General features: G+C 38.8%; 1 protein-coding gene across 50 annotated transcripts in view; it reads right to left on the reverse strand.

The window, feature by feature from the left end:
* The window catches only part of trdn.L (triadin L homeolog), a 374,840-nt gene that overhangs the window by 232,081 nt on the left and 114,883 nt on the right, over window positions 1-27,876 (reverse strand). For all 50 annotated transcript variants that reach the window (XM_041562894.1, XM_041562885.1, XM_041562883.1 and 47 more), the window contains one exon: window positions 189-245. In XM_041562894.1, the coding sequence (XP_041418828.1) occupies window positions 189-245 (57 nt within the window). The remainder of the gene's footprint in view (window positions 1-188; window positions 246-27,876) is intronic.

Genomic DNA, 27,876 nt, shown 5'->3' on the forward strand with positions numbered 1-27,876 from the left:
TTAAAAAAAAAAAAGTGTTTCACAAAATCTTCGGCGTTCCACAAATTTCACTGGAAATTCGTGAATTTTTCGGTGAACCGAAGTGGGACAAATTCGCCCATCACTAGCTATAAGTTGAAAATAATACTGAAACTTAAGAACAGATCTGCTAACCAAACAAAAATGTTAAGTAGACAAGACTCATATACCTGGTTTGTGTGGTTGAATTGCTTTTTTCTCTTGTGGTTTTTCTTTTGATTTCTCTTCTATGATGAAAAGATAAAAGTACAAGTGGACATTAGAGAATAGAGTTTCTGCACTGTTTCTGTACATTAAGGTATTTTGCATTTAATCATGTAAATGTTTTCCTGGAAACCAATTTTACTAGGTCATTCACTTGGTACAAAACATTTCTGTTATAAAACATGCACACACAAAAAGTGAAAGCCATATTGTTAGTAATATAGTAAAGAGATACTTTACCCCCTTTTTTTTTTTTTTGCTGTATTGAACTTACATTACTAACCATGTCTGTCTGACAATACCAGTTCACACTTACTTCTTGTTTGCAGAATATAAAATGTAAGGAATACTTGGAACAGTGATAAGGAGATCTGTGATAAACCACAGGCATCTTAAGCATGTCTGATATTACAAGTAACTTTTATTGAAACAACATACCGTATATACTCGAGTATAAGCCGACCCGAGTATAAGCCGAGGTACCTAATTTTACCTACGAAAACTGGGAAAACTTATTGACTCTAGTATAAGCCTAAACACAACTACAGCCCTGTCTCCCAGCAGCGCACATTCCGCCAAAGCGATCCCCCCCAGCGATCAACCGGATTTCTTTGCAGAGTTGATGGTGACAGAGAATTGGCAAACGGATTACTGTGTGCATTGTCCCACTGTCCCACTACCATGTGCAGAGGGTGCTGTGTGATATTGCCATCACTGTTAATCTTTCGTATAACCAACAGAGGGTGCTGTGTGATATTGCAGTCACTGTTATCCTTTCATATAACCAACAGATGGCGCTGTGTGATATTGCAGTCACTGTTATTCTTTCATATAACCAACAGGGGGCGCACTGTTATTCTTTTATATAACCAACAGAGGGTGCTGTGTGCTATTGCAGTCACTGTTATTCTTTCATATAACCAACAGATGGCGCTGTGTGATATTGCAGTCACTGTTATTCTTTCAAATAACCAACAGAGGGCGCACTGTTATTCTTTCATATAACCAACAGAGGGTGCTGTGTGATATTGCAGTCTCTCCCCAAGTGAACTGTTGGTATAGGAATGATTAAAAGTGACTGCAATCTCAGCTACTTCCCGCTGACCCGAGTATAAGCCGAGGTAGACTTTTTCAGCACATTTTGGATGCTGAAAAACTAGGCTTATACTCGAGTATATACGGTATACATTTATGCCTACAGTAAGATGAAAACTTTCCCTTAGGTTTCAGGGCTCCAATTGAGCAAGGGTCTCCTTCTCATTAAATAGATTGTTAGTCTAAGAAGTACCAAGGTTCCTGCCTCATAGAATGTAACAATGTAGGAGGTATTTCAATGATTTAGCTGTAGGCAAATTTCTGAAACAGGGATGTTACATCAATCCCCAGTAAGACAGGTTAGGGTAAATAACTTGTTGCAACACTTTTTATGCTTAACTCAAGCAGAATGCTTGTGATTCACATTTGATCCCAATATCACCCAATACAGTATATGAAAGGCCTCCACCTATGCAATGTAAAGTGGTGCATTTCCCTCTATGCAGATGATATCCTATATCTATCTTATAGCTAACTGACCCAGATTCATTGCATAGGTCAGTTCTGGTTTTTGTTGATAAATTTGGGGTATATTCACACCCTGCTATTAATTGTGAGAAGTCTAGTAATCTTCCCCATAAATGATAAAATAGACCACAACTTGCTTGCCCAAATTACTCTGTAGGCTGCACAACTTTCCCATGAGAACAGTTATATTTTATTTATGGGCACAGGGTCCTTCTGATTCTCCAGGTCCAAACTGAAGGCCCCAGTTGAGGATAGGGGCTGGAGCTCCCAGATCTCTTTCTCAATTTCCTAGCCTCTCGGTTATACTGTGTAGCATTTAGCCTGGTTTAATCCAGACCCAACCAACCTGTCCAATTTCAAGCCACACTTGTTGAGTCAGCACGCTGTACATGATCTGGTGCATGTATGCTTTGTCCATTCCCCACTTTCTCCAAAACTCCCTTTATGGGAAAATCCCCATCCAGTGCATTTTTAAACAACTCATGGCTTACATGAGATGGCCTAGTGTTGGATCAAAATGATTGGGCAATGTCACCACAGAGGGCCAATTCATTAACGGAATACAATTACTGAGAGTTAATCTGAATGACCAGATTCCCCAAATTGCTTTTTTTTTGCAAAATGCCTTTTTGGTCCAGTTCTAAACACAGTAATAAAAGCTAACCTGCCCAGTTTTTAAATGCACATTAAATTCATCCACACCAAAATAACTAAATTTTTCCTATATCTCGTCACATTTTTACCAGACCTATCAAACCTGGCAACTTGATATTCTAACACTATTAAGTGATGAAGTGGATGAGTGAACTCTGAAAGCATATTAAGATCTGTTTGAAACCATAGGCAGGTGCATTCAGGTTAAGATACAGCACTACTGTATCACTTACATCACAGCTTAATGTTAAATACTAACAAGGCTTCTTGTCCCAAATGTGGAGAATGCAAGGCAAATTGTATGCATATGTTATGGTCATATCCAAAAATAGTTAAATGCTAGGATAGAGATACTGGATTTATATAAGATAAAAGGACTTTTGACAAAATCCTTTCACCTAAAGTCTGCCAACTTGGTATAAATGATGATATTGTTCCAGTAATTACCAAACATGATCTTTGGAGATTTTTGCTATTCTATTCTTGGGAAAACATATTAATGAAGTGGATGGGTACAAGTCCACCCTTGCCTGAAACCCTCCCTGGACAGACCTCATACGTAATAACTGAGGGGCCAATTCACCAAGCTCAAGTGAAGGATTCGAAGTAAAAAAACGTCGAATTTCGAAGTGTTTTTTGGGCTACTTCGACCATCGAATGGGCTACTTCGACCTTCGACTATGACCTCGACTTCGAATCGTTCGACTATTCGATAGTCGAAGTACTGTCTCTTTAAGAAAAAACTTTGACCCCCTTGTTCGGCACCTAAAAGCTACCGAACCCAATGTTAGCCTATGGGGAAGGTCCCCATAGGCTTGGCTAAATTTTTTAGGTCGAAGGATAATCCTTCGATCGTTGGATTAAAATCCTTCGAAAGGATTTAATCGTTCGATCGATGGATTATTCCTTCGATCATTCGATCGAACGTTTTGCGCAAAATCCTTCGACTTCGATATTCGATGTCAAAGGATTTTCAGTCCCCAGTCGAATATCGAGGGTTAATTAACCCTCGATATTCAACCCTTGATGCATCGGCCCCTGACTGTACATTTTACATAATTAACTCATCTGGAGAGAGGCTGCCCTGACAAATACCCTAAAATCTGGGCAGATTAAATTGGAGCCACCACGTAAAAAACTGAAAGACCTATATACTAAAGCGATCCTCTTACATTGTCTCCTATGTATTGGATCTTTGTGCATTGTAAAAGACGTAGCAATGTATAGTAAACTGCATTTGATTAATGATGTATCACAACTGTGTACCCTATCACCTATGAAAGGCTGCATTATGGGACTAGACTGGAGATTGATCATTGCGTTAAAGTGAGGGAAGTGCAGGTCAGTTGTGTGTGCTTCAAATATGTAAATATATGCTTAATTTGGCCAGTTTGGTTTTTAGTTTAGGGTGGCTGTAACTGTACCAGAGGCTGTTTGTGATGTGTGTGGGTAGTCTAGTTTGGTCACATGTTAAAATAAATATCTATATGTGGCTAGCTGAACATGTAGACATACAGCTTTTATACAGACACATAGAGCTAGTCTATCTATATTTCAATGTACAGCATTTTTGGGGGTTGGAGACCACTAACATTCACAGTGAGCTAGGTGTTCTTTGCATTAAATCTTAGGGGGTTAATTATCAAAGTCCGAATTTATCTCAATATTTTATGCCACAAACAACGATCAAATGGTTTTTTATGCTTATTTATTATTACATTTTCCTTAAAATTTGTTTTTTTTTTCATCCGATTTTCACAGGGTTTTTTTTTTTGGAATTTTTCACCCGAAAACCGGGGTATTGCGCGAAGCCAAGCGCACATCAAAAACCATTGGGATTTCTCCCATTGACTTATATGCAACCTCGACAGGTCTGAGATGCCGGATTTTCAGATTCAGACTTTTCGAAACCTTGGGGTTTAATAAATTCCGAAAAATTTGTGATTTTTTGAAAGTCAGATTTTATTACAAAAAAACACACATTTTTCATGTAATGCTATTGCTAAGACTGTATGCAGAACTGTGAAACTGAGAAACACTCCCCTCTATGCAATTAAAAAAAGAAAGTGTTGCCTAGACAGCAACCAGGTTAAGGCAGTTATTTAGCATTGCTTATCTTTACACATCAAAACATCAGATAAACTTGCATACAGCAAAATAACATTCCTTTGAGAATGATACAAATGCATATATGAATTTAAATCTCCTTTATACTGAAAAGGTAACTCCTCAACCTCTAACAACATTTAGGGCTAGTCCACACGGGGAGATAGCGGCGCGTTTGCGGTCGCGGCGACAAAGCGCCGCGACAGTCGCCGCGACCGGCGCAGGCGACAGTTTTGTATGGGCGCCTATGTAAAAACGCCTGTGCTAACCACACGAGGCGATGCGCTTTTCAACAGTCGCCTGAAAATGCCTCGCCAGGCTTTTTCAGGCGACTGTTGAAAAGCGCATCGCCTCGTGTGGTTAGCACAGGCGTTTTTACATAGGCGCCCATACAAAACTGTCGCCTGCGCCGGTCGTGGCGACTGTCGCGGCGCTTTGTCGCCGCGACCGCAAACGCGTCGCTATCTCCCCGTGTGGACTAGCCCTTAAAGATATACATAAGCTTTTAGTCTTATAATATTCTATGGTACTTGCTGATAATTGAAAGCATGTCATTAGACTGAGCTATTTCATTACTGTTTTTGGTCCACTTTGATTTGAATGTTATCATTGAACTGTAGACTGGATCTTACACATCAGCTTTGATGCAGTAGGGCTTCAAAGTAAACAGGATTGACAGGTATAAAAAATGTACAGAATTGCAAGGAGGCATGTATAGTGGTAAAAGTCAAGTAGGAGGATGGAACATAAAAACAAGCAGCACAACATCTGTAGGTACACTAAACTAAAAAGAAGCCTCAAATGCAGTTGTGTATGATGGAATATGCAGGTATATATCAAGGTTTATTAATAATATCAATGCACAGTGTTAAAAAGAAAGTCAGACGTTTTTTTCCAAATTGCATGTGTTAGTTGAAGTCATCTCTTCAACTACTAACACATAAGTATAATTTGCATATTCCCAGCTGTTGACGGAAGGGGTCATAAGCACAATGCTTAATTTTCTTTTACATTTCACATATTAAGCAGTTACATTTTTCTAATCATTTGAAAATACTTCATAAATAAAGCTTACAAATGTCAGCTTTTGAAGCCCTAAATTGCAATGAGCTTTAAAACCATTACAACATTATATGATTAATACTTATATGCTTGGGTTTAATTTTCTAATGCACCTCATAGCTTGAACTTACTTAGAAAAAGGCTTTTCTGAACATGATTTTCTACTTTGATCAGAAAAATGATTGCCTATAGTAAGGAAAAGATATTTATCAAAATATATTCAAGTAAAAAACATGACTCATGTTTGGCATCAGCATTTTTCTCATAATGATAAAGGAATATTTCCCTTGATGAATATTGCAGTGTAGCAGCAGATGAATTATCATAACTACTCCATTTTTCTTTTGATAGGTTTGCTTGTTTATTGTAACAGGAGTCAGGAACAGTAGTTAAAAAAACTATTGGTTAAACAGACACTTAAAAGGAACATATTGTTGCAATGAAATGTTCTTTTATCATTTCCAATTTTATTGAACAATACCATGCCCCACACTGACCGGTATTATTCAAATGGATGAGTTCACTCTAGCATCAAAATTCCATTTTCATTTTACTTTGGCTGCTGTAGCTGATATTGTATTGGCTTTTTCCCAGGCTACTGAATTCATGCAATATTAAAAGAGTTTGTATTGGCTTGTAGGAGAGGTGAAGCAGAATCTGATATCATCACTAATCATAAAATATTTATTTTTAACCATTGTAATTTAAATTCATATAAATGATAGGACAGATTTATCAACATTTGAATTGAAATGTTTACCATGATTGATTCAAGGTTTAAAGACATAACTTGCTGCTTTGAGATCCATTCATTCACATCTCTCTGAGTCAGGCATTAAGCAAAGTTCGAGCCAGACAGCAAGCAAGCAACATAAAACAACTGTTTCATAGCTAAAATATCTGTTTAAAGAGAAATTTATGCCCCAGACTTTGCCAAGTTGTCAGAGAAACCTCTTATGGAAAAGCCAAAATGTAGTTACAGAGGCATAACTAATACTGGCACATGTGGGCTTCACTGGTCCTCTTTATAATGCCACAGAGCTTGATGTTCTTAAAGTTATCTATTGTCAGCCTGCTGGGTTAAAACCCACTTCCACCACTACTGCCCTAAAAGGTGTAGCATTTTTAACTTCTTCGGGGAAGAATGACTGTTGATTCTTGAAAATTGAAATGAGAAAATTACTACACTGTACCAATTCATACAAAAACTTCTCTGTAGTTTCTGTTAACATTCACAGTCACCCAATGTCACCAAACAGCTGCATAATAGCTGTAACTGACCTTATTTCTCTCCTGTTGGGACTCGATTTTACTGGGTTAAGCTTAAGATTTAAGAATAAGATTTAACCTTAAGATTAAGGATGTACTATTTATATAAGTTTTAATATATACTTCTTTACTCGTGTATATGTTTCACCCATATTGCAAAAAAGTGCTAGTTTTAATTCACTTTAGGACAAGTTTACAATGAACTCTACTAAATAAAAGGAACAGCTGAAGTTAAACATCTTGCTACGACTCCCTAGCAGGTGGTGTAATTGAAGTTCTGCTTTAATGCTCCAAAAGATTTTTTCAAAACCAGCTTGGTTTCTGATATCACAGCAGTACTTAGAAAGTGCCCAAATGTTCCTGTTCTAAAAGAGCTGGCATTTAGGATATCATTGTATTTAATTTTGTTGTTGTTCTGTTTTACAATTTTAACACTGAACCAACCACTCAGTCTCACTAAATTCCCCTCTACAACAGCATGCACAAAGAAAGTGATCACTCATCTTGCTGTGTTTATTAATGGGCATAGTTATCAATGGTCGAATATCGAATTGATAAAGATTCGAAATTCAAATTCAAAAAGACCAACCAAAATTAAGTTGAAGGGGTTTTTTTTTTGGTCGAATAGGTCTGTTTTTGATCGTGTAGGTCCGTTTTCGGCTGAATTTGAATATTTGAATCGTACGAATACTAGGAATAGCGCTTTAGATCGAATTCGATTCAAAGTTTTTCCCAAAAAAACCTTAGATTTCTCAAAGTTTACCAATTGACTCCAAATAGGTCATAGAAGGTCCCCCATAGGCTAAAACAGCAATTCGGCAGGTTTTAGATGGCGAATGGTCAAAGTTGAATTTTTAAAGAGACAGTACATGATTAGATATTCGAATTTTTGAATTTTTTTCAAATACGAATCGAATTTGGAATATTCCTTCATCGAAGTACACAAAAATAGCTTGAAGTTTGAATTTTTTTCATTCGAAAATTCACCTCAACCTTTAATAAATCTGCCCCAAACTGTCTCAGTTTCATACAGTAGTTTGGTTCTTAGTACTATTGAAATATGTTTGGTGCAGTCGTGCAATTGTATCCATCTTAACATTTTCCAGACTTTTTAACATGCAATTCATAAGTATATTTAAATAAGATTTCTGTAAAATTTTTAGTTAGAACTTGCAAAGGAAATGACAACTATCATAAACTCTGCTTCAATTAATGTATTTGAAATTGTTGTCTTCATTTGACGTTAAAGGTAACCTATTGCATAAAAATTGTTTTCCCCTGAAGGTATGGGGAGGGGCACTCTAGGGGAAACATATGTGTCAATCCAAGTGAAGTCCAGTAAAGTCCAATAAAGGCCAGTTTGGAAATCATTTGTATTTATTCCAGTTATAAGCATGGCCCTTGTACAGCAGACACCATCACAACACCAAGTTTTTAGAGGGAGCATCTGTTTTAGTGGCCATTAAGTATTCATATAGTGTGAAATCCACTATGTTTTTTTATATTCAAGTGTCACAGAAAATACTGTATCACAGCCTGGACAATCAAGATTGTTTTTTAAAATCTGGATGATGTGAATATGCGAGAGGCATGGGGCACATGCCAGCTCTGGTCTTAGCCGGACAGGACCCCATTGTGTCCCGTGACCTCTGATGCTAACTAACTTGCCTGCCTAAATGATGTGCAAGTTAAAGAACAGTTAGGGGTCAGGAAACAGGGCATTTACAAGGGCATTTATTTTGCAACTTACCAGTTAATTAAATTCTGTGTGTATTTTACTAAGGTCCATAGATCATGCACAGCTCATTTTTTGCCTTATATTTTTGTGTGTTTAAAGTGATACTGCCACTAAAAAACTTATTTTTAAAATATGAATGTACATTAAGGGGCCGATTCATGAAGCTCGAGTGAAGGATTCGAATTAAAAAAACTTCGAATTTCGAAGTGTTTTTTGGGCTACTTCGACCATCGAATGGTCTACTTTGACCTTTGACTACGACTACAAATCGAACGATTCGAACTAAAAATCGTTCGACTATTCGACCATTCGATAGTCGAACTACTGCCTCTTTAAAAAAAACTTCCACCCCCTACTTCGGCAGCTAAAAGCTACCGAAGTCAATGTTAGCCTATGGGGAAGGTCCCCATAGGCTTGCCTGAGTTTTTTTGATCGAAGGATATTTCTTCCATCGTTGGATTAAAATCCTTCGAATCGTTCGATCGAAGGAATAATCGTTCGATCGTAGGATTTGCGCTAAATCCTTCGACTTCGATATTCGAAGTCGAAGGATTTTAGTTCCTAGTCGAATATCGAGGGTTAATTAACCCTCGATATTCGACCCTTCATACATCTGCCCCTAAAAGTTACCTATAGGTCATGCTGATTGTTTTTTGGTGAGAGGTTTGTTTTTGTAAGTAATTGTTAGTTGAAGTTCCTAAACCTGACTGTTTGCCAACCTGACTGTCCCATGAATGTACATTAAGGGTAAGATTTATCAAGGGTCGAAGTGAATTAGAGGCAATTTTCGAAGTAAAAAATTTGAAATTCTAAGTAATTTTTTGGATACTTCGACCATCAAATAGGATACTACCACTTCAAATTGACTTCGACTTCGATTCAAAGTAAAAATCGTTTGACTTTTCGACTTACTGTCTCTTTAAAAAACTTCGACTTCGCCAAATTAAACCTGCCGAAGTGCTTCTACAGCATTTCTCTAAGTTTTAGAAGTTGAAGTAAAAAATGTTCAATTCAAAGGATTTAATTGTTCGATTTTACTTCGACCGCAGAATAGCCAAATTCGATGAAAAAAACTTCGAATTCGATATTTGAATTCCAAGTATTTTAATTCGATGGTTGAATTTCGAAGTATTTTTAACTTTGAAATTTGACCCTTGATAAATCTGCCCCTAAAATTTACTTATAGGTCATGCTGATTGTTTTTTGCTGAGTGGTTTGTTTTTGTAAGTAATTGTTAGTTAAAGTTCCTAAACCTGACTGTTTTGCCAACCCGACTGTCCCATCTCAGTCTGTAAGCTAATGTTTCCAATACTAACGGACTCATGCTGCACAAATATGGCAGCCCCCTCATAAACGTACGCAGGCAGTCAGATGAAAAAGTATTGGGCAAATACTTTATGGCAAAATTATAAGTAGTATGCAAATTCAATTTTATGGTAGATGTAAAAAAAAGTTTTAATTTCTGGTTTCAGTATCTATTTAAAGGGGACCTGTCACCCTAAAAAAATATTCCAAATCCTACTTTATCAAGTTAGTCAAGCAAAATAAACTTTAATTACTCTATATGAATTATTTGAATCTAGTTTCCTTCAATCTGGGAACTCATAATTATAGCAAGTAACCAGGTGCCATTATGTGGAAGCTTTTACTAAGGCAAGCCTTGCATCATCTCAAAATCTTCTTTGTGTACCAGATTGGGGAACTTGATGTCCATCCCCATGCACTGGTTACAGAATTACAGTTCATGGGAAAGAGAGGGGGGAATATGAGTGCAGTGACATCTAGGACGTGCTGGATGGAAAGTGAAATTAATTGCTTGCCCCGCCTCTATGCCTAAGGCATAGAGGAGGGGCAGACAATATTTGATTGACAGCTGAGATTTTTAAACAAGTTTACAACAGCTATGAATGCTTAAATAAAAAAAAGAATTTGGGTTTCCTGTTTAATTTGAAAAGAACTTTCATTATACCGCTTTTTATATCTTGGTGACAGGTCCACTTTAAGCCAAAAACATAATACATCTAAAATGGTTACATAATCGGCTTTAAGTATCCTTTACTCAATAACCAGCACAAGCATAACTGCTGCCTCCAAAATATTTTTTCCATAGGTCAAGGGTTTCACACTACATTTAAATAAAGTGAAATAGTAATAATATAACCTAATTTAAACTTTGATATACCCTGCTAAGTAATGAACACAGTCACAATGACACATTCACTCTGTTACTAACCACACTGCTTGATAAAATTGCCTGGAGCTGTCCATGTTTCAATGATATCACTGTGTAGAACAGCATAATAACATATTTTTGTGCATGCATGCCTAAGCACTTCTACTTCTGACCACTTTATTTATTTATGAATACCCCACTACAATAAGGAATTCTCCCACAGGACATATTCATGTGCTTTTTTCATTGAAACAGCTGCTATTTCATAATTAGATAGAAACACATATAAATTGTAAAGCAAAGGGGGTTGAAGTATAAAATAAAACATCAGTGTTTAATGCATTGATAGCCCATATTTTTAAGATCAGTCCCAGACTCCAAGGTCCTTCACATGTATAGCCTTTGCTCTCAAGCTCAAGTGCTTGGCTGAATATTTTCTGACTAGCAATGTTTCTTAATTCCTACCTCTTATTTATTCATTCATCATGGGCACTGGTCATACAACCTTTACACTGCACTTAGCCACAAGATTTATGATAACTGGAAAAGGTTAGGAACATTTGCTGCTTAGAACTACAGTATTAACTTAAAATACTTGGCTAGGCAATAACACATGTTATAGTTAATTAGTAAATACAACATTATCTCTAAAACAGAATTTAAAAAATGTTCTCAGTGCATGTCAATTTAATTCAGGAAATGACTCTAAGGGGCTGATTCACTAAGGGTCGAATATCGAGGGTTAATTAACCCTCGATATTCGACTCAGAATTTAAATCCTTCGACTTCGAATATCGAAGTCGAAGGATTTAACGCAGATAGTGCGATCGAACGATCAAAGGATAATTCCTTTGATATAACGATAAAATCCTTCGAATCGAACGATTCGAAGGATTTTAATCCAACGATCGAAGGAATATCCTTCGATCAATATAAGTTAGCCAAGCCTATGGGGACCTTCTCCATAGGCTAACAGTGACTTCGGTAGCTTTTAGATGGTGAACTAGGGGGGTCGAAGTTTTTTTTAAAGAGACAGTACTTCGACTATCGAATGGTCGAATAGTCGAACGTTTTCTAGTTTGAATCCTTCGATTCGAAGTCGTAGTCATAATCGAAGGTCGAAGTAGCCCATTCGATGGTCGAAGTAGCCCAAAAAAACTTTGAAATTCGAAGTTTTTTACCTTCAAATACTTCACTCGAAGTTAGTGAATCGGCCCCTTAGTCGTGGATGTAATTTATCAAATATAAGAGGAATCTGTACATCATTCAAATTGTTATAATAAGTTAGTTACTTTGAAATACAAATATCTGAAATAGAGCGTCTGCCTTGCAGGCAATTCTGAAACATAGGCATAAACTCCATAATAATATACACTACATTACTAAAGAAACCAAAAACATATTTTAATTCCAGGCTATGGTATCTTCAATCACTGCAGGATTACTAAAGCATGAGAACTATAATATGCAATAATAAATGCAGGGGACATGTGTAGCAGAAAAGTAAAAGCTGTTTATAGTGAATGTACTGTAGCAAAGGAAAGTAATTTTTATCAGAGACATCAGGGGATTATACAAGTCCACTGGATCATAGTTTGTGTCATTTATTTATTTTTTTCCTTTTATAGTCCTTTTAAAATGTTTGTTACAGTATGAAAAGCTTTGGAGTTTCACAGCCTTCACCTCTGGTAAAGAAATTTTATTAAGAGCTGTATAGAAAAATAGAAATCACCTACAGTTTTTCAGTGTTACAAGTTCTATTCAGACAAGCAAATGACTAAGCAGGTGTTTTAGAGATGTGTCCTAAATGTCACCATAGATTTCGCAAAACAGAAAAATGGTAAGTATTCCATAGAATTGTGCAGTGTCAATTCACACTTCAAGTGCTTAACTGAGTGCTTTGGTTAAAAAAGTAACACATTAGCAGTACTGTACACATTTAAAGTAGAAAATGCTATAAAAGATTTAGAAACACTGTAATGAATAAAAAATGCAAATTATATGAGCACAATCCACAATATGAGCACAATACTGTTTACAGTATTTTTTATTTTATTTTAGTAAAGGAGGATACACTTAATTAACAACTTCTAATTTATCCACTTGATTAGAACTGAGGTCTGATTTGATCAGTAGCTCAATAAATAAATAAATTCAATGAGAGAAAGAATAGAACCCCTCATCCATCAAGTGCTAAGAATGGTCTCCCAAATCAGTTTTCTTCATACTTTCAAAATCAACAACCACGGAGTTAAAAGATCAATAACCAGCTATAAAATACCAGCATCTGTTTTTTTTGTGTTTTTTAACCTTCAATAATTCCAAAACTCCTGTACCATTGGGTCAATTCATTCATTTTCTAATTAATAACTTAAAAAAAAATTAAGGTGCTGGTATAAATAGCACTCAATTAATCCAATATCCTTCTTAATCCATTGATGTATTCTTAAATGCAGAATCTTGGTGAATATTTGGTTTTTTAAAAAAACGTGTAGCTTAAAGCGTTTTTTGTTTCTTTAAATTTGAATTGGTCAAGTAGGGGGGCATTTATATTCTCTGTCGCTCAGTCCAATCTACTCTTCTTCTTATTGCAATGCTGCACTGGGACTCCAAGGGGACCAAAGATTTGTCTTTTTTAAGGCAAAGATTTGTGTTTTTTAAGGCAAAGGTGTTACAGCCTAGGGCTAGCTAACATCTAAGACCACAGTCTTATTTACCCTGCCTTATTTCATTTTCTCACTGTCTTTTATGGATTGAGCTGATTGGGAACTAATTTATCCTATAAAATTATTTATGGTCACCAATTAATTTACAATTTACAAACTACAATTTACGTTTAAGTAATTTAAGTTAATATACTTAAGCACTTTAGAAAGTTACCACCCCTTAGGGAGAATCGATTCATTTTATTTATTGGCACTGCCATTTAAAATACATCAATGGATTAAGAAGGATTTTGGATTAATTGAGAGCTATTTATATCAGCACCTTAATCTGTATATAGAATTTTTAAAGGCATCAATTCATTATAAAATTACTGAATTGACCCAATGGCACAGGCACTTTAATAGCAGTTTTGGAATTATTAAAGGTTGGTTACAGATGGTGGTATTTTATAGCTGTTAATTAGTGATGGGCGAATTTGTCCCGTTTGTGTAAAATTTGCAAAACAGCGATTTTGATGCCAGCTTCAAAGTTGAAGCCGATTCCATCACCGGCGTCGATTACGTCGGCGGCTTCCATAGCCGGCTTTAAAAAACGCTGAATTTGTGCGTCAAATTCTCGAATTTATTTGCCGGAGGTGAAACACTCAAATTCACCTCAAATTCGTGTCTGACGAATAAATTCACCCATCACTACTGCTAATTTATTGATTTTTAGAAGTATAAAGTGGAAGAGAGGTTCTATTCTTTCTTATTGAAAGTATTTTTATTTTAACAATAATTTCCCCTTTTTAGGATGCATTTATTGAATGTGAACATTCTGTAACTTGCCTAGAGCTTTTTGATTTACTTATGCCCTATTGATGCTTGTCAGCATCTTTTGGCATATTTCCCCTTCATTAGTTTCAAATTAATTCAATCAACAGAAGAGAGAATCTAATGAATATAATAAACATTTTGCATTTATGTTTTTCACTCTTCATGAGAAAGAATCAAAAGAAGGGACTACTGTTTTCATTAGTTTGGGGGATTGGTTTTCCTTTAAGAATGTGTAACACTAATTTGGTTACTTTCTCTTTAAATCACCACTTACCCGTGGCAATCCAGGGGCCCAGAGTCCCTTTTGCATATGTAAAGTACTGGGAACTGGGAATTACAGCGCAGTGCCTCCACCTAGTGAACACTGAGGAAGACACCTCAGGGGATTACACTAGGAATAATAAAACACACAGTTTGCAATTTGAACAAATATAAACGTTATATAAACAGATGTAAACACTTGGGCAACTAATACACACTTCACTCCTACACTGGGGACACGTGGGACACTCCCTAAACCACTATTAGGTGCTTAACTGTTGCTTCACACAGTCCTTAGTAAATATCACAGTCCTTGGTAGATTTCACAGTCCCAATCCTCCTGAAGGGGTTAATAATCACACAGTTCAAATGATTGTCCCTTCCCCAGAGCTCTTATTCCCCAGGTAGCGCTTCCTTATTCCCCAAAAGTACCTCTCCCTTTTGAAGTTGGCAGCAGCTCTGTCGTAGCAGGTAAAGGGTTAAAAGCTGTCTTCAGTATGGGGCCCCACACTTGTATCCATGCCAGTATCCTCCCTTGAGTGGCTCACTCACCAGGGTGCTCTCAGAGGAATTCACACTGGAGATCACACACAACTCTGCAGCAGAAACAATCTCACTAGTGGCACCTTTCTCCTTCTGAGTTTGCAGCAACTTGGTAGGGGACAGGCTGGGCTCAATCTCCCCAGATTCAGCAGCTACTTCTCTGCACCTTACAGTCTTACAGCTACTCACGCTGGCTCTCTCTGCTCCCTCCCTGGGAGACCCCGTGCTTTTGGCTCCAAAGTCAGGCACACCCTTTTTCCCCAGGATGCACTGGGGTTCCCAGCCAATCGGGTCACTATCCAGCATGCAACTGGGCTGGATGATGTCACTGGAAGGCAAACGGGAAGGATTCTTCCTGTCCCCTACATATGTGTTTTTCAGTCTCTTTTTGTTTGCACTTGTAACTATAGCTACACTTGTTTTGCATATAAAAAAAAGAGAGAGCACACAAGGGAAAACTCCCATAGCATATCGCCAATAGTATAATTACAATGTTTAAAATCCTGTTACCAATTAGTAGGGAATGTGAGTAAAATGAATCAGGTAAGGGTCCACCACAGTACTCACCCTCCCATCTGTATACTCACAGACACAATGTTAATTCCTGTTTCTCAAGAGGCAACTTAATCCCTCAGTATTTCAGCAATGCCAACCCAGTCAATCGATGAGTGGAAAAAAAAGGTGTTGATATATAAGAAGAAAAAACAAATGTCCACAAAATGGATAAAAGTATAAGCAGTAAAAATATCAGAAGAAGCTGACCAAGGAATGGAGGCGGAGTCCCACAAAACACATTGGCAGCCAGGAGTGGTTAGCGTCTTCTCCTTCTTGCTTGTTAAAGCAGCCATTGTAACAGCAAATTCTAAAAGACGTTAGAACTAGTGATGGGCGAATCTATTTTTCCCGAGATTCGCAAAACCGCTGAGAAAATTTGCCAGCGAAAGTTCGCCGGCGGCATAAAAAATGTACGCTGGTGTCCGTTTTTTTGGATGCCAGCGCAATTTCGCCAAAAAACGGACGCCGGCGTAAATGCCCCAAATTCGTCCCATCACTAGTTAGAACCTCTGTCCTCCTATTGGTACCTACTTTTGGTTCAGCAAGAAAAAACAAAAAGGCAAATCTTATTAAATTTAAAAGACATGGTCAGTATAATAAATACTAGGGGGCACATTTACTTAGCTCAAGTGAAGGAATAGAAGAAAAAATACTTTTTGGCTATTTCGACCATCGAATTGGCTACTTTGACCTTCGACTACGACTTCGAATTTAACGATTCAAACTAAAAATCGTTCGACCATTCGACCATTCGATAGTCGAAGTACTGCCTCTTTAAAAAAAACTTTGACCAAGTACTTTGCCACCTAAAACCTACCGAACATCAATGTTAGCCTATGGGGAAGGTCCCCATAGGTTTCCTAACAATTTTCTGATCGAAGGAAAATCGTTTGATCGATGGATTAAAATCGTAGGTAATGCGGTAAATCCTTCGACTTCGAAGTCGAAGGATTTTACTTTAACGGTCGAATATCGAGGGTTAATTAACCCTCGATATTCGACCCTAAGTAAATGTGCCCCTAGATGTAGCATAAAGTAGATGCGGAGGGAATCTTTTCAAATGTAAAATAATAATATGTTACCCAACATTGTATAATGATTGTCAATTACTATATCCACTTTGCTCTTGTCCCTCAAAGTGTTGCCACAGATTAAGGCTGAAAGAGCAATAGTACATGTCATGGTTATGTAAACAAGTCTATCGTTATTTTATGTCTCTTTTTAGGCTTCCTAGGTCAGCTAGAGAAGTAAGCAATTGGAAATGGCTTTTTATTTTTTTTCCAGACACCCTCACTACAAAGTGTGGAGATGATGATGGGGTAGAGACTTAACTATCAACAAAGAAGATGCAGGGGGCTTTTATGTCACTATAGGAGTCAAAAGGGTAGGTATTACAAAGAGGATATCTTCTGAACAAAGTACATCCCTGCAGAGGAGTGGTAGAGACAAATGGATGAAATTGTATTTCATGCTGTGTAACATTGCCTTTGTTTGGAGCTGATTCATTTATTTCCATCTTTTCAATATTAAACTGTAACTGCACTGAAGATTAAGGGAGGCTAGAGGCAGGTATACAATTTGTGGCTTACTGGGATTACTTGCAAAGCTTTATAGCAAAACATTTTTTTACAGATATATCTTAAATTTGATAACAGTCATAAACAGAAACAATATTTGCAAAGTGAAAAATCAGTCCTTTGTAAGAACTATTTTTACATTGCATAAATTTAATATGCTTTGCAAAACGGGAAATAATTTAGACACCCTCTTTGCAAGTGAAAACAAGTTTGCAAATGGTACAATTATTATTTTAGATTTGATTGAGATTTTCTTATACAGAATTTTTTGCATCCCCAAAACCCTTAAGCAGGTCTAAAAAATTAACTAGTTAAGTATTAAGTATTACTACCTCACTGGATTTTATTACCAGACACAGAACACTGTATTAAGTGCTCCTAAAATGGGCTAATTAATAGACTAAAATATGTTTATGAAAATGTCACTTAAAGGGATGAGTTACATTTAAAGGGCACCAATCATGACCAAAATAATTTACTAAGTAAATACACTATGTGAAAGTTCAAGAAATCTGATTTTTAAAACAGTTAGAATTATTTGTATAATGTAAATGATCAGCTCACTATTCCTTCTGCAAGATCTCCCCTATCTCCCCTGCAATTCTAGCTGAGGCAGCCATCTTGGATTTCACTGGCTCCTTCTACCTATATCTTCCCAGCCAACTGTAGCTCTGAAATCTCGCACATGCTCAGTTGAAATTCCTTGCTTGCTTATCAACCCTTCTAAGCTATTTTCAAGCCAAACCTGTGTGTTAGCTGCTGTTCGGTAGTACTGCCACCTGCTGGAAGTTAGTGTCTGTCCTTCATTTGCATAATGACTTTACCAGCAGGGGACAAGATAGGGAAATCTCCTGATACTTCTAGTGGAGGAGTTTTCTAAAACAAGGCATTCTGGGTAGAATACTCAAAGCAGTGTTACAATCTGAGCATGCTCCTGAAATTTGCATATTAGAGTCTCTGTTATAGTCACAGTATGGCCTCCCTCAATGAAAGAACCCATTTAACAAAGTAAGGGATTTTTTTATAACCTGCATTTTTTTCAAAAAACTATATATGTAGTTTGATTAAACGTGTTTAGCTTGTGCTGGTCAGATTGTTAATATGTGTTTGATTTTGGCTGTGAATGACTAATTTTAAGCAACTTTTCAATTGGTCTTAATTTTTTCTTTTCTTTTTTTTATAGTTTTTGAATTATTTGTCTTCTTGTTTTTTTACAGCTTTCAAATGGGGGTCACTGACCCCATCTAAAAACCAAATGCTTTGTAAGGATACACATTTATTTTTATTGCTATTTTTTATTACTCATCTTTCTATTCAGTCCCTTTATATTCATATTCTACTACCTTATTCAAATCAATACATGGTTGCTAGGGTAATTTGGACCCTAGCAACCAGATTGTTGAAATTGCAAACGGGAGAGCTGCTGAAATTGCAAATTATCTCTACATTATACTAAACATTAATTTCAAGGGTGAACAACCCCTTTAAGCTATTGTATTTTTAAATGGAATGACATTAAGGGGGTTATTTATCAATGGTCGAGTTTGTGAGGTTTTTTTCTACATAAATACCGAATAAACACACAACTCAAATGTTTGCTTTCGTATTAAAAAACTTGAATGTAAAAACTCAAATGAATGCAATTGGGAGAGTTATCCCAAGAAATTTGGGATAACTTCCCTAAAAAACTCGAATTTTTCTGGAAAAACATAACTCATCCTTTGATAAATAACCTCCTAACTGGGACATTACAATAGTGCAAAGAATATTTAGCACTACCTGTTTGATATCTTTGTGGTTGCTATTCTCTAACATGCAGTATAATTAGATCATAATTACATCAAATTTCAGCATTTGTTTTTTCTTGTTTCAGATTACAATTAGTAATTAATAACTGCAATATGGGATATACTATGCAAATTGTTTGGGACCTGGGACCCTTTCTGTAATGTGGAGCATTGAGCACTAACTAACCAAAATGATTACTTTGCCTTCAGTGTGGATTTATGCAAGCTTAGTTAACATCAAAGGGGTTATTTATTAAACTCCGAATATATCTGGTCAGGTTTTTTGGGTCAAAACTTTAATTTTTCATTTTTTTCAAGATTTATTAAAGCCTGATGCTGCAAAAAGCCTGAATCCGAAAATCCACCATCTCAGACTTGCTGAGGTTGTGTAACAGTCAATGGCAGAGTTCCCTATCCTAATTGAACGTTATTGTAGTCTGTGCTGGGTTTAGCCCAAAAATCCACTCGAGCTTTTTGGGCAAAAACCACATCAAACACATCAAAGACACTGCTCCAAACTCACAATCCCATAGCTGCTCTCATATTATTAGCCTGGTGCTCTGTCCACGCTGTCACTCTGTCACCACTGCAAGCACGTATCCAAAAACAAAGAGAAACAAAAGGCAGGTTTATTGCAGTGTCCTGCAGATATCTATTGCCTAAAGCTGGCCATAGATGCAAAGATCCGATTGTTCGAATCCTCGAATGATCAGACTTCCCCATCTTCCGACCTTGCACTAACCATTCAGATCAAATAAAGTAGTTTAAGAGCAGATCAACTGATGTTCTGCCCCTACAGCAATCATACCAAAGTTATGTCCGACAAAACTGGAGACAGTCTCCCACTGAAAATTGTACAATCGGCAATACATACAGAGAAATTATCGGCAGCAGACAGAAATCTTTTAACCTGTCCGATCGACCAAATGGCTGATCTCCGAAAAATGTCGGGACTCTCCACACACGGTCCGAAAATCGCACCAATTCTCGATTCGTAGGATCTGATTTTTAAGTCTAAGGCCTGCTTTACGCGTTTGGGGAGTTGAAATCATAGGCTTGCAGAATAGGTAATACAAGCATGTTATATACAAAAAGTATGTGGTGACCCCTTTTGGGCACTCTACAACATTACAGTTAAAAACACAATTTATTTATTTCAGTAAAAACATATTGTATGGTACTCAGAATAAAGCCTCAATGCTCAATAAAACCAAATATTATCCAAAGGAACCCTGTCTCCTTGTGTTTCCATTGTGCATTTTTTTGTTGTTGTATTTCCTTCATTTTCTTAATCCATGACGGTTTTTTTTCTTCTTTTTTTCTTCCTTTTATATATATATATATATATATATATATATATAGATATATATATATATATATATATATATATACACACCTGTCAAAATGGTGTGCAGGTGCAGACTCATATGTAATTAATTCATAAGTTAGATATGGATTTTATAAATATCTATGTAGAGGGGTGGAGAATACGTGAGAAAAAAATTAGTGACTAGGCCTAAATATATGTGTCCCCAACTTCAGATCCTACAACAAATCGTGTGTAGCTATTATCCGAACTTAATTTTTATCAATACAAGTATGCAATGTTGTGTCTCGTGTTCAATCCTATTGGTATTCTCATCTCCAATTTAAGAATCCAAAATGCCTCATTAGGTTTATGGAGCGTACCGGATCACCACCTCTAAATGGTGCCCTCATCTGTTCAATGACTTTAACAGTCAGATCATGAATGCCCCTTTGGGTAACCATTTTGCCTTATGCTTATAAGGCAAAATGGTTACCCAAAGGGGACCCCTCATCTTTTTTATCAATTGCCCTTATGTGCTCCCTCATCCTTTCTTTTAAGCAACTGGTCGTACGACCCACATATTGCTTCTCTCAACATTTGCATTCCAACAGGTATATTACCCTTCTGGTGTTACAATTATAGAACCCATATTTCTGATATGTCCATCCTGTAATGCTTGATTTAAAGTCAGGCCCTATAGAAATGACCTTGCATGTTTTACAAGCGGAGGCCCCACTTTCATATGTTCCTTTTACTGATAGCCATCTATCCGTGGAAATTTTTGAAGCTTAGGTAAATAAACTGGGTGATATAATCTTACCTAAAGTAAGAGCTTTCTTTGAGACACATTTGATGTCTGTCAATGACAGGACCTCTGAAAACCTGGCATTATTATATAGTACTGGAAGGTGTCTTCTAATGATACCACAAATCTTACCGTATTCCTCACTATATTCAGTAGTGAAGTAAAGTGGAGTGCCCAAAAGGGGTTGCCACATACTTTTTGTATAACACACCTGTATTGCCTATACTTAAAAGTCTATGATTAAGGGATTGACTCCCGAAACGCATAAGGCAATAGATATCTGCATGACACTGCAATAAACCTGCCTTTTACCAGAGTGCCGTCCTTCTCTTTGTTTTTTGATTTTTGGGCAAAAACCCCAAAATATCATATGATACAAGTTTTCATAAAATTATTTGGAGTTTTTCCACAAACCGATTAATTCAAGACTTTTAAATAATAAATAAGGTCAAATCGGGTATGGGAGTTTAGTTGTGGTTTTTTAAATAAAATAATGAGATTCAGATTTTAGTAAATAACCCTCCAAGTGTAAGGTAATGGAAACATCTTCAATGATTACTCAGCAAATACAGTTGTTTTAGAATTACTTGTACTAGATATACCATGACCTGGATGAATGAAAATATTCATAGTCAAGATGAGGTTTGTTTAAACACAACACTGTAGGAAACACAGAGGCGTAATTTGCAAATTTGGCATAGCTAGGCAAAGACTGCATGTGGACGTACTTTGGCGGCCACTAGTACTAGAACTAGGATCTCATGCTTCATAACTCACTTGCGGGCTATAATTGGTTTAAGACTGATTGAGGTAAAGGTAAGTTTTGAGTTTTAAAAAGTGAGCATCTGTTAGTATTTGCTATTCATCTCCAAGGTAAGAAGCATTTTATGTTTTAAGCCTATATTTTTTAGACCACTTTACTATTAAAACCTGCATTTGATCATTTTTATTCAGTATGTTGTATAATAAGAGGTTGTATACTATTGAGAATGTTGTACAACATTTGTTAGATACTGACACCATAAGCCCAAATGTGTTCAGTCTAATATGCTTAAGTGATATACCAGTATGTAAGTGTGATGCTAGAGGATACTACATGTCAAGGTGTTCTCACCTAAAATATTCTCTAATACTCAATTGTAAACCTTGAAATGGAAAAGGATATTGCAGCTAGGGATGTAGCGAACGGCGGAAAAAATGTTCGCGAACATATTCGCGAACTTGCGTCAAAAATGCGAACGGTTCGCGAACGTCGCGAACCCCATAGACTTCAATGGGAAGGCGAATTTTAAAAGCTAGAAAAGACATTTCTGGCCAGAAAAATGATTTTAAAGTTGTTTAAAGGGTGCAACGACCTGGACAGTGGCATGCCAGAGGGGGATCAAGGGCAAAAATGTATCTGAAAAATACATTGTTGACACAGCGCTGCGTTTTGTGCTGTAAAGGGCAGAAATCACACTACATTTCTAAACTTGTGTAATAAACTGCTTTAAAACGTCCGGCGTCTACATGCCAATCAAGTCGTGTAAAGGTTACAGCCTGTTCACACGCAAAGACAAAACGCGGTGCTTACTGCAACGCAAAAAAACGCAAAGAGCTTTCATGAATGATACTGTCAAGTGAGCAAATAATAGTTTTTAATTACTAGTTGCTTGTCACCTCCAGGATGTTCGTCCTGTTGGTGGCAATATTTCTGTAGTGGTGTGTTTAGCAGTCACCATGCTTGTGCGCACGTGCACGGTCAGGCAGAGGTAATTCAATGTACAGTGAAGTGAACCAAAAAACACTGATTCTGCAGTGTGGGCCCAGTTTTGGTCTACTTTATTGATCACCTGCGGTGACCATAAAAGATGCGATTTTGCCACTGTTGCAGAACCCTGAAAAATTAGGCATGTGTACTTTCCTGAAAAATTATGTTTTTTTTGTCGCAGCCACTGAAGCACAGAGGCCAGAAAAAATATGCCATATGAATGCTAAAAATATAAAAAAATTTTGTCGCAGCCACTGAAGCACAGATGCCAGAAAAAATATGCCATATGAATGCTAAAAATATAAATTTTTGTTGTCGCAGCCACTGAAGCACAGAGGCCAGAAAAAATATGCCATATAAATGCTGAAAATATGAATTTTTTTTTGTCGCAGCCACTGAAGCACAGAGGCCAGAAAAAATATGCCATATAAATGCTAAAAATATGAATTTTTTTTGTCGCAGCCACTGAAGCACAGATGCCAGAAAAAATATGCCATATAAATGCTGAAAATATGAATTTTTTTTGTCGCAGCCACTGAAGCACAGAGGCCAGAAAAAATATGCCATATAAATGCTGAAAATATGAATTTTTTTTTGTCGCAACCACTGAAGCACAGAGGCCAGAAAAAATATGCCATATAAATGCTGAAAATATGAATTTTTTTTGTCGGCAGCCACTGAAGCACAGAGGCCAGAAAAAATATGCCATATAAATGCTGAAAATATAAATTTTTTTTTGTCGCAGCCACTGAAGCACAGAGGCCAGAAAAAATATGCCATATAAATGCTGAAAATATGAATTTTTTTTGTCGCAGCCACTGAAGCACAGAGGCCAGAAAAAATATGCCATATAAATGCTGAAAATATGAAATTTTTTTGTCGCAGCCACTGAAGCACAGAGGCCAGAAAAAATATGCCATATAAATGCTAAAAATATGAATTTTTTTGGTTGCAGCCACTGAAGCACAGAGGCCAGAAAAACTCAGGATTTACCTGTCCAAAAAGTTTTGATTAAAATGAAACCAGTAGGGTTTGCACCCTAGTTTGTAACGGTGGCGGAGGGAGGAGGACGCTAAAGGACAGCTGTGTGTGGAGTCATGCGGCGTGCAGAGAAGGACAGCTGCATGGGGAGTCAGAACAAGTCTTCCGGCGTGCAGTAACCCTCCGAGATCCATGCCTCGTTCATTTTAATAAAGGTCAGGTAATCCACACTTTTGTGACCCAGACGAGTTCTCTTCTCAGTTACAATCCCTCCTGCTGCACTGAAGGTCCTTTCTGAGAGGACACTTGAGGCGGGGCAAGACAAGAGGTTCATGGCAAATTGTGACAGCTCTGGCCACAGATCAAGCCTGCGCACCCAGTAGTCCAGGGGTTCATCGCTCCTCAGACTGTCGATATCTGCAGTTAATGCCAGGTAGTCCGCTACCTGCCGGTCGAGGCGTTCTTTGAGGGTGGATCCAGAAGGGTTCTGGCGCTGCCTTGGACTGAAAAACCTTTGCATGTCTGACGTTACAGAGTGGCCAAAGTGCATTGTCCTTGCAGGTGCGCTCGTGGCAGGATTACTGGCACCTCTGCCCCTGGAATGTTGATGAGTTCCTGAAGTGACATCACCCTTAAAAGCATTGTACAACATGTTTTGCAGGCTGGTTTGTAAATGCAGCATCCTTTCGGACTTGTGGTATGTTGGTAACATTTCTGCCACTTTATGCTTGTACCGAGGGTCTAGTAGCATTGCGACCCAGTACAGGTCCTTCTCCCTAAGCCTCTTGATACGGGGGTCCTTCAACAGGCATGACAGCATGAAAGACCCCATTCTCACAAGGTTGGATGCAGAGGTATCCATCTCCGCTTCCTCGTTATCAAGGACTATATCATCCACGGTCTCCTCCCCCCAGCCACGTACAAGACCAGGGGTCCCCAAAAGGTCACCACAAGCCCCCTGGGAAGCCTGCTCCTGTTGGTCCTCCTCCTCCACAAAGCCACCTTCCTCCTCTGACTCCACTTCTGACACCTCTCCCTGCGTTGCAGCAGGTGCCTGGGCTCGTTCTGGTGATTCCGACCAGAAATCGTGCGCTTCCTGCTCCTCGTCACGCTGGTCTACAGCCTCATCTGTCACTCGTCGCACGGCACGCTCCAGGAAGAAAGCAAAGGGTATTAGGTCGCTGATGGTGCCTTCGGTGCGACTGACCATGTTTGTAACCTCTTCAAAAGGGCGCATGAGCCTGCAGGCATCGCGCATAAGCACCCAGTAACGGGGGAAAAAAATCCCCAGCTCTGCAGATCCAGTCCTACCACCCAGTTCAAACAGGTATTCATTGACGGCTCTTTGTTGTTGCAGCAGACGTTCAAACATGAGGAGCGTTGAATTCCAGCGAGTCTGGCTGTCGCAAATTAAACGCCTGACTGGCATGTTGTACCGCTGCTGAATGTCAGCAAGGCATGCCATGGCTCTGTATGAACGTCTGAAATGGGCCGACACCTTCCTGGACTGCCTGAGAATGTCCTGGAATCCTGGGTACTTCGAGACAAAACGTTGGACTATTAAATTCAGAACATGTGCCATGCAGGGCACATGTGTTAAACTGCCCAGTCTCAGTGCTGCCAACAGATTGCTTCCATTGTCACACACCACTTTTCCGATCTTCAGTTGGTGTGGGGTCAGCCACCGATCGGCCTGTGACTGCAGAGATGACAGGAGTACGGTTTCTGCTTTCCAGGCACGTCATCCTCAAGACAGCATGACAACGGCGTACCTGGCACGTCGAATAGCCTAGGGGGAGCTGGGGGTGCACAGGTGTGGAGGAGGAGGACCCAGCAGCAGAGGAGGAGGAAGCAGAGGAAGAAGACGAGGTAGAGAGCGAAGGAGGAGTAGAGGTGGTGGCAGAACCGCGTGCAATCCGTGGCGGTGACACCAACTCCACTGTTGTTGTTGAGCCACGCATTCCCTGCTTCCCAGCCATAAGCAAGTTCACCCAGTGGGCAGTGTAGGTGACATACCTGCCCTGACCATGCTTGGAGGACCATGCGTCAGTAGTCATATGGACCTTTGCCCCAACACTAAGTGACAGAGATGCGGTGACTTGGCTCTGCACATGGTGGTACAGGTGTGGTATTCCCTTCTTGGAAAAAAAATTGCGGCTGGGTACCTTCCACTGCGGTGTCCCAATTGCTACAAATTTGCGGAAGGCCTCAGAGTCCACCAGCTGGTATGGTAAAAGCTGGCGGGCTAAGAGTGCAGACAAGCCAGCTGTCAGATGCCGGGCAAGGGGGTGACTCGCAGACATTAGCTTCTTACGCTCAAACATGGCCCTCACAGAAACTTGGCTGGGGGCAGATGACTGGGAACTGGTGGTCAAGGTGGAAGGCGGAGTGGAGGGTGGTTCAGACGGGTCAAGGACAGCAGAGGTAGAGCAGTAAGATGCTGGACCAGAAGGAGGGTGGCTTTTAGTTTGTCTGCTGCCTTTGAGGTGTTGCTCCCATAGTGCTTTGTGGTTGCCGTTCATGTGCCTTCGCATAGAAGTTGTACCTATGTGGGTGTTGGGCTTCCCAAGACTCAGTTTCTGACTGCACTCATTGCAAATTACAACGCTTTTGTCAGAGGCACACACATTAAAAAAATCCCACACTGCTGACCTATTTGAAGCTGGCAATCTGGCGGTAACAGTAGAAGTTGGCGGCAATGGCGGGTGCGTTGGCTGGCTGACCACAGGTGCCGATACATGTTGTTGCCCACCTGTTCCCTGCGAGCTGTCCTCCCTGCTTCTTCTAAGTCTTATTCTCCTCCTGCCTCTCTGACTCTCCGTCTCTCCATCTGAACTATCCTCCTCTTGCTCTCTTCTACTGGGCACCCACAAAACATCAATCTCCTCATCATCATTCTCCTCAGATGCATCAATTTCTTCTAACTGCTCACAGAAGGAAGCAGCAGCGGGGACCTCCTCATCACTCATTATGTCCATCTCTGTTGTGTTGTCTGCCAGAATTATATCTGGTGTAACGTCCTCATCTCCTTCATCTTCTTCTGCCAATAATGGTTGCGCATCACTCAGTTCAAGAAACTCATGTGTAAATAACTTCTCTGACTCCAGTGAAGAAGGGGCGCCAGTGGTGGAGGAAGTGTTACGTGGGGTGCCCATAGCAGAGGAGGATGAGGATGTTGTGGCAAAGTTAGAAACGGTAGAGGATGGGGTGTGCTGTGTAAGCCAGTCAACTACCTCTTCAGCATTTTGGGAGTTCAGGGTAATTGCCTTTGTAAAACTGGGCAATTTCCTAGGGCCACAGGATAGCATAGCAGCACGGCCCCTAGTGCCTCTGCGTGGCGGCCTGCCTTTGCCTGGCATTTTTTTTAAAACAACAACAACAACTCAGGTGGTGTTTCTGGAGACGGTATTATTATTGATATTTAGACAGAATGTGAACAAGCTCACACAGCTTGGTGGCAGTTGTTTGAAGAACACACTGGGCAAACAATGCCTGCAAGGTCAACGTATACACTACAGCAGTGGATACGGAATATATTATTGCTGCTTGAAAAACGTCACTCAGGTGGTGTTTCTGGAGACGGTATTATTATTGATATTTAGACAGAATGTGAAAAAGCTCACACAGCTAGGCGGCAGTTGTTTGAAGAACACACTGGGCAAACAATGCCTGCAAGTTCAACGTATACACTACAGCAGTGGATACGGAATATATTATTGCTGCTTGAAAAACGCCACTCAGGTGGTGTTTCTGGAGACGGTATTATTATTGATATTTAGACAGAATGTGAAAAAGCTCACACAGCTAGGCGGCAGTTGTTTGAAGAACACACTGGGCAAACAATGCCTGCAAGGTCAACGTATACACTACAGCAGTGGATACGGAATATATTATTGCTGCTTGGAAAACGTCACTCAGGTGGTGTTTCTGGAGACGGTATTATTATTGATATTTAGACAGAATGTGAACAAGCTCACACAGCTAGGTGGCAGTTGTTTGAAGAACACACTGGGCAAACAATGCCTGCAAGGTCAATGTA

This window comes from Xenopus laevis, chromosome 5L (genome assembly GCF_017654675.1).
Source record: "Xenopus laevis strain J_2021 chromosome 5L, Xenopus_laevis_v10.1, whole genome shotgun sequence".
Taxonomy (NCBI): domain Eukaryota; kingdom Metazoa; phylum Chordata; class Amphibia; order Anura; family Pipidae; genus Xenopus; species Xenopus laevis.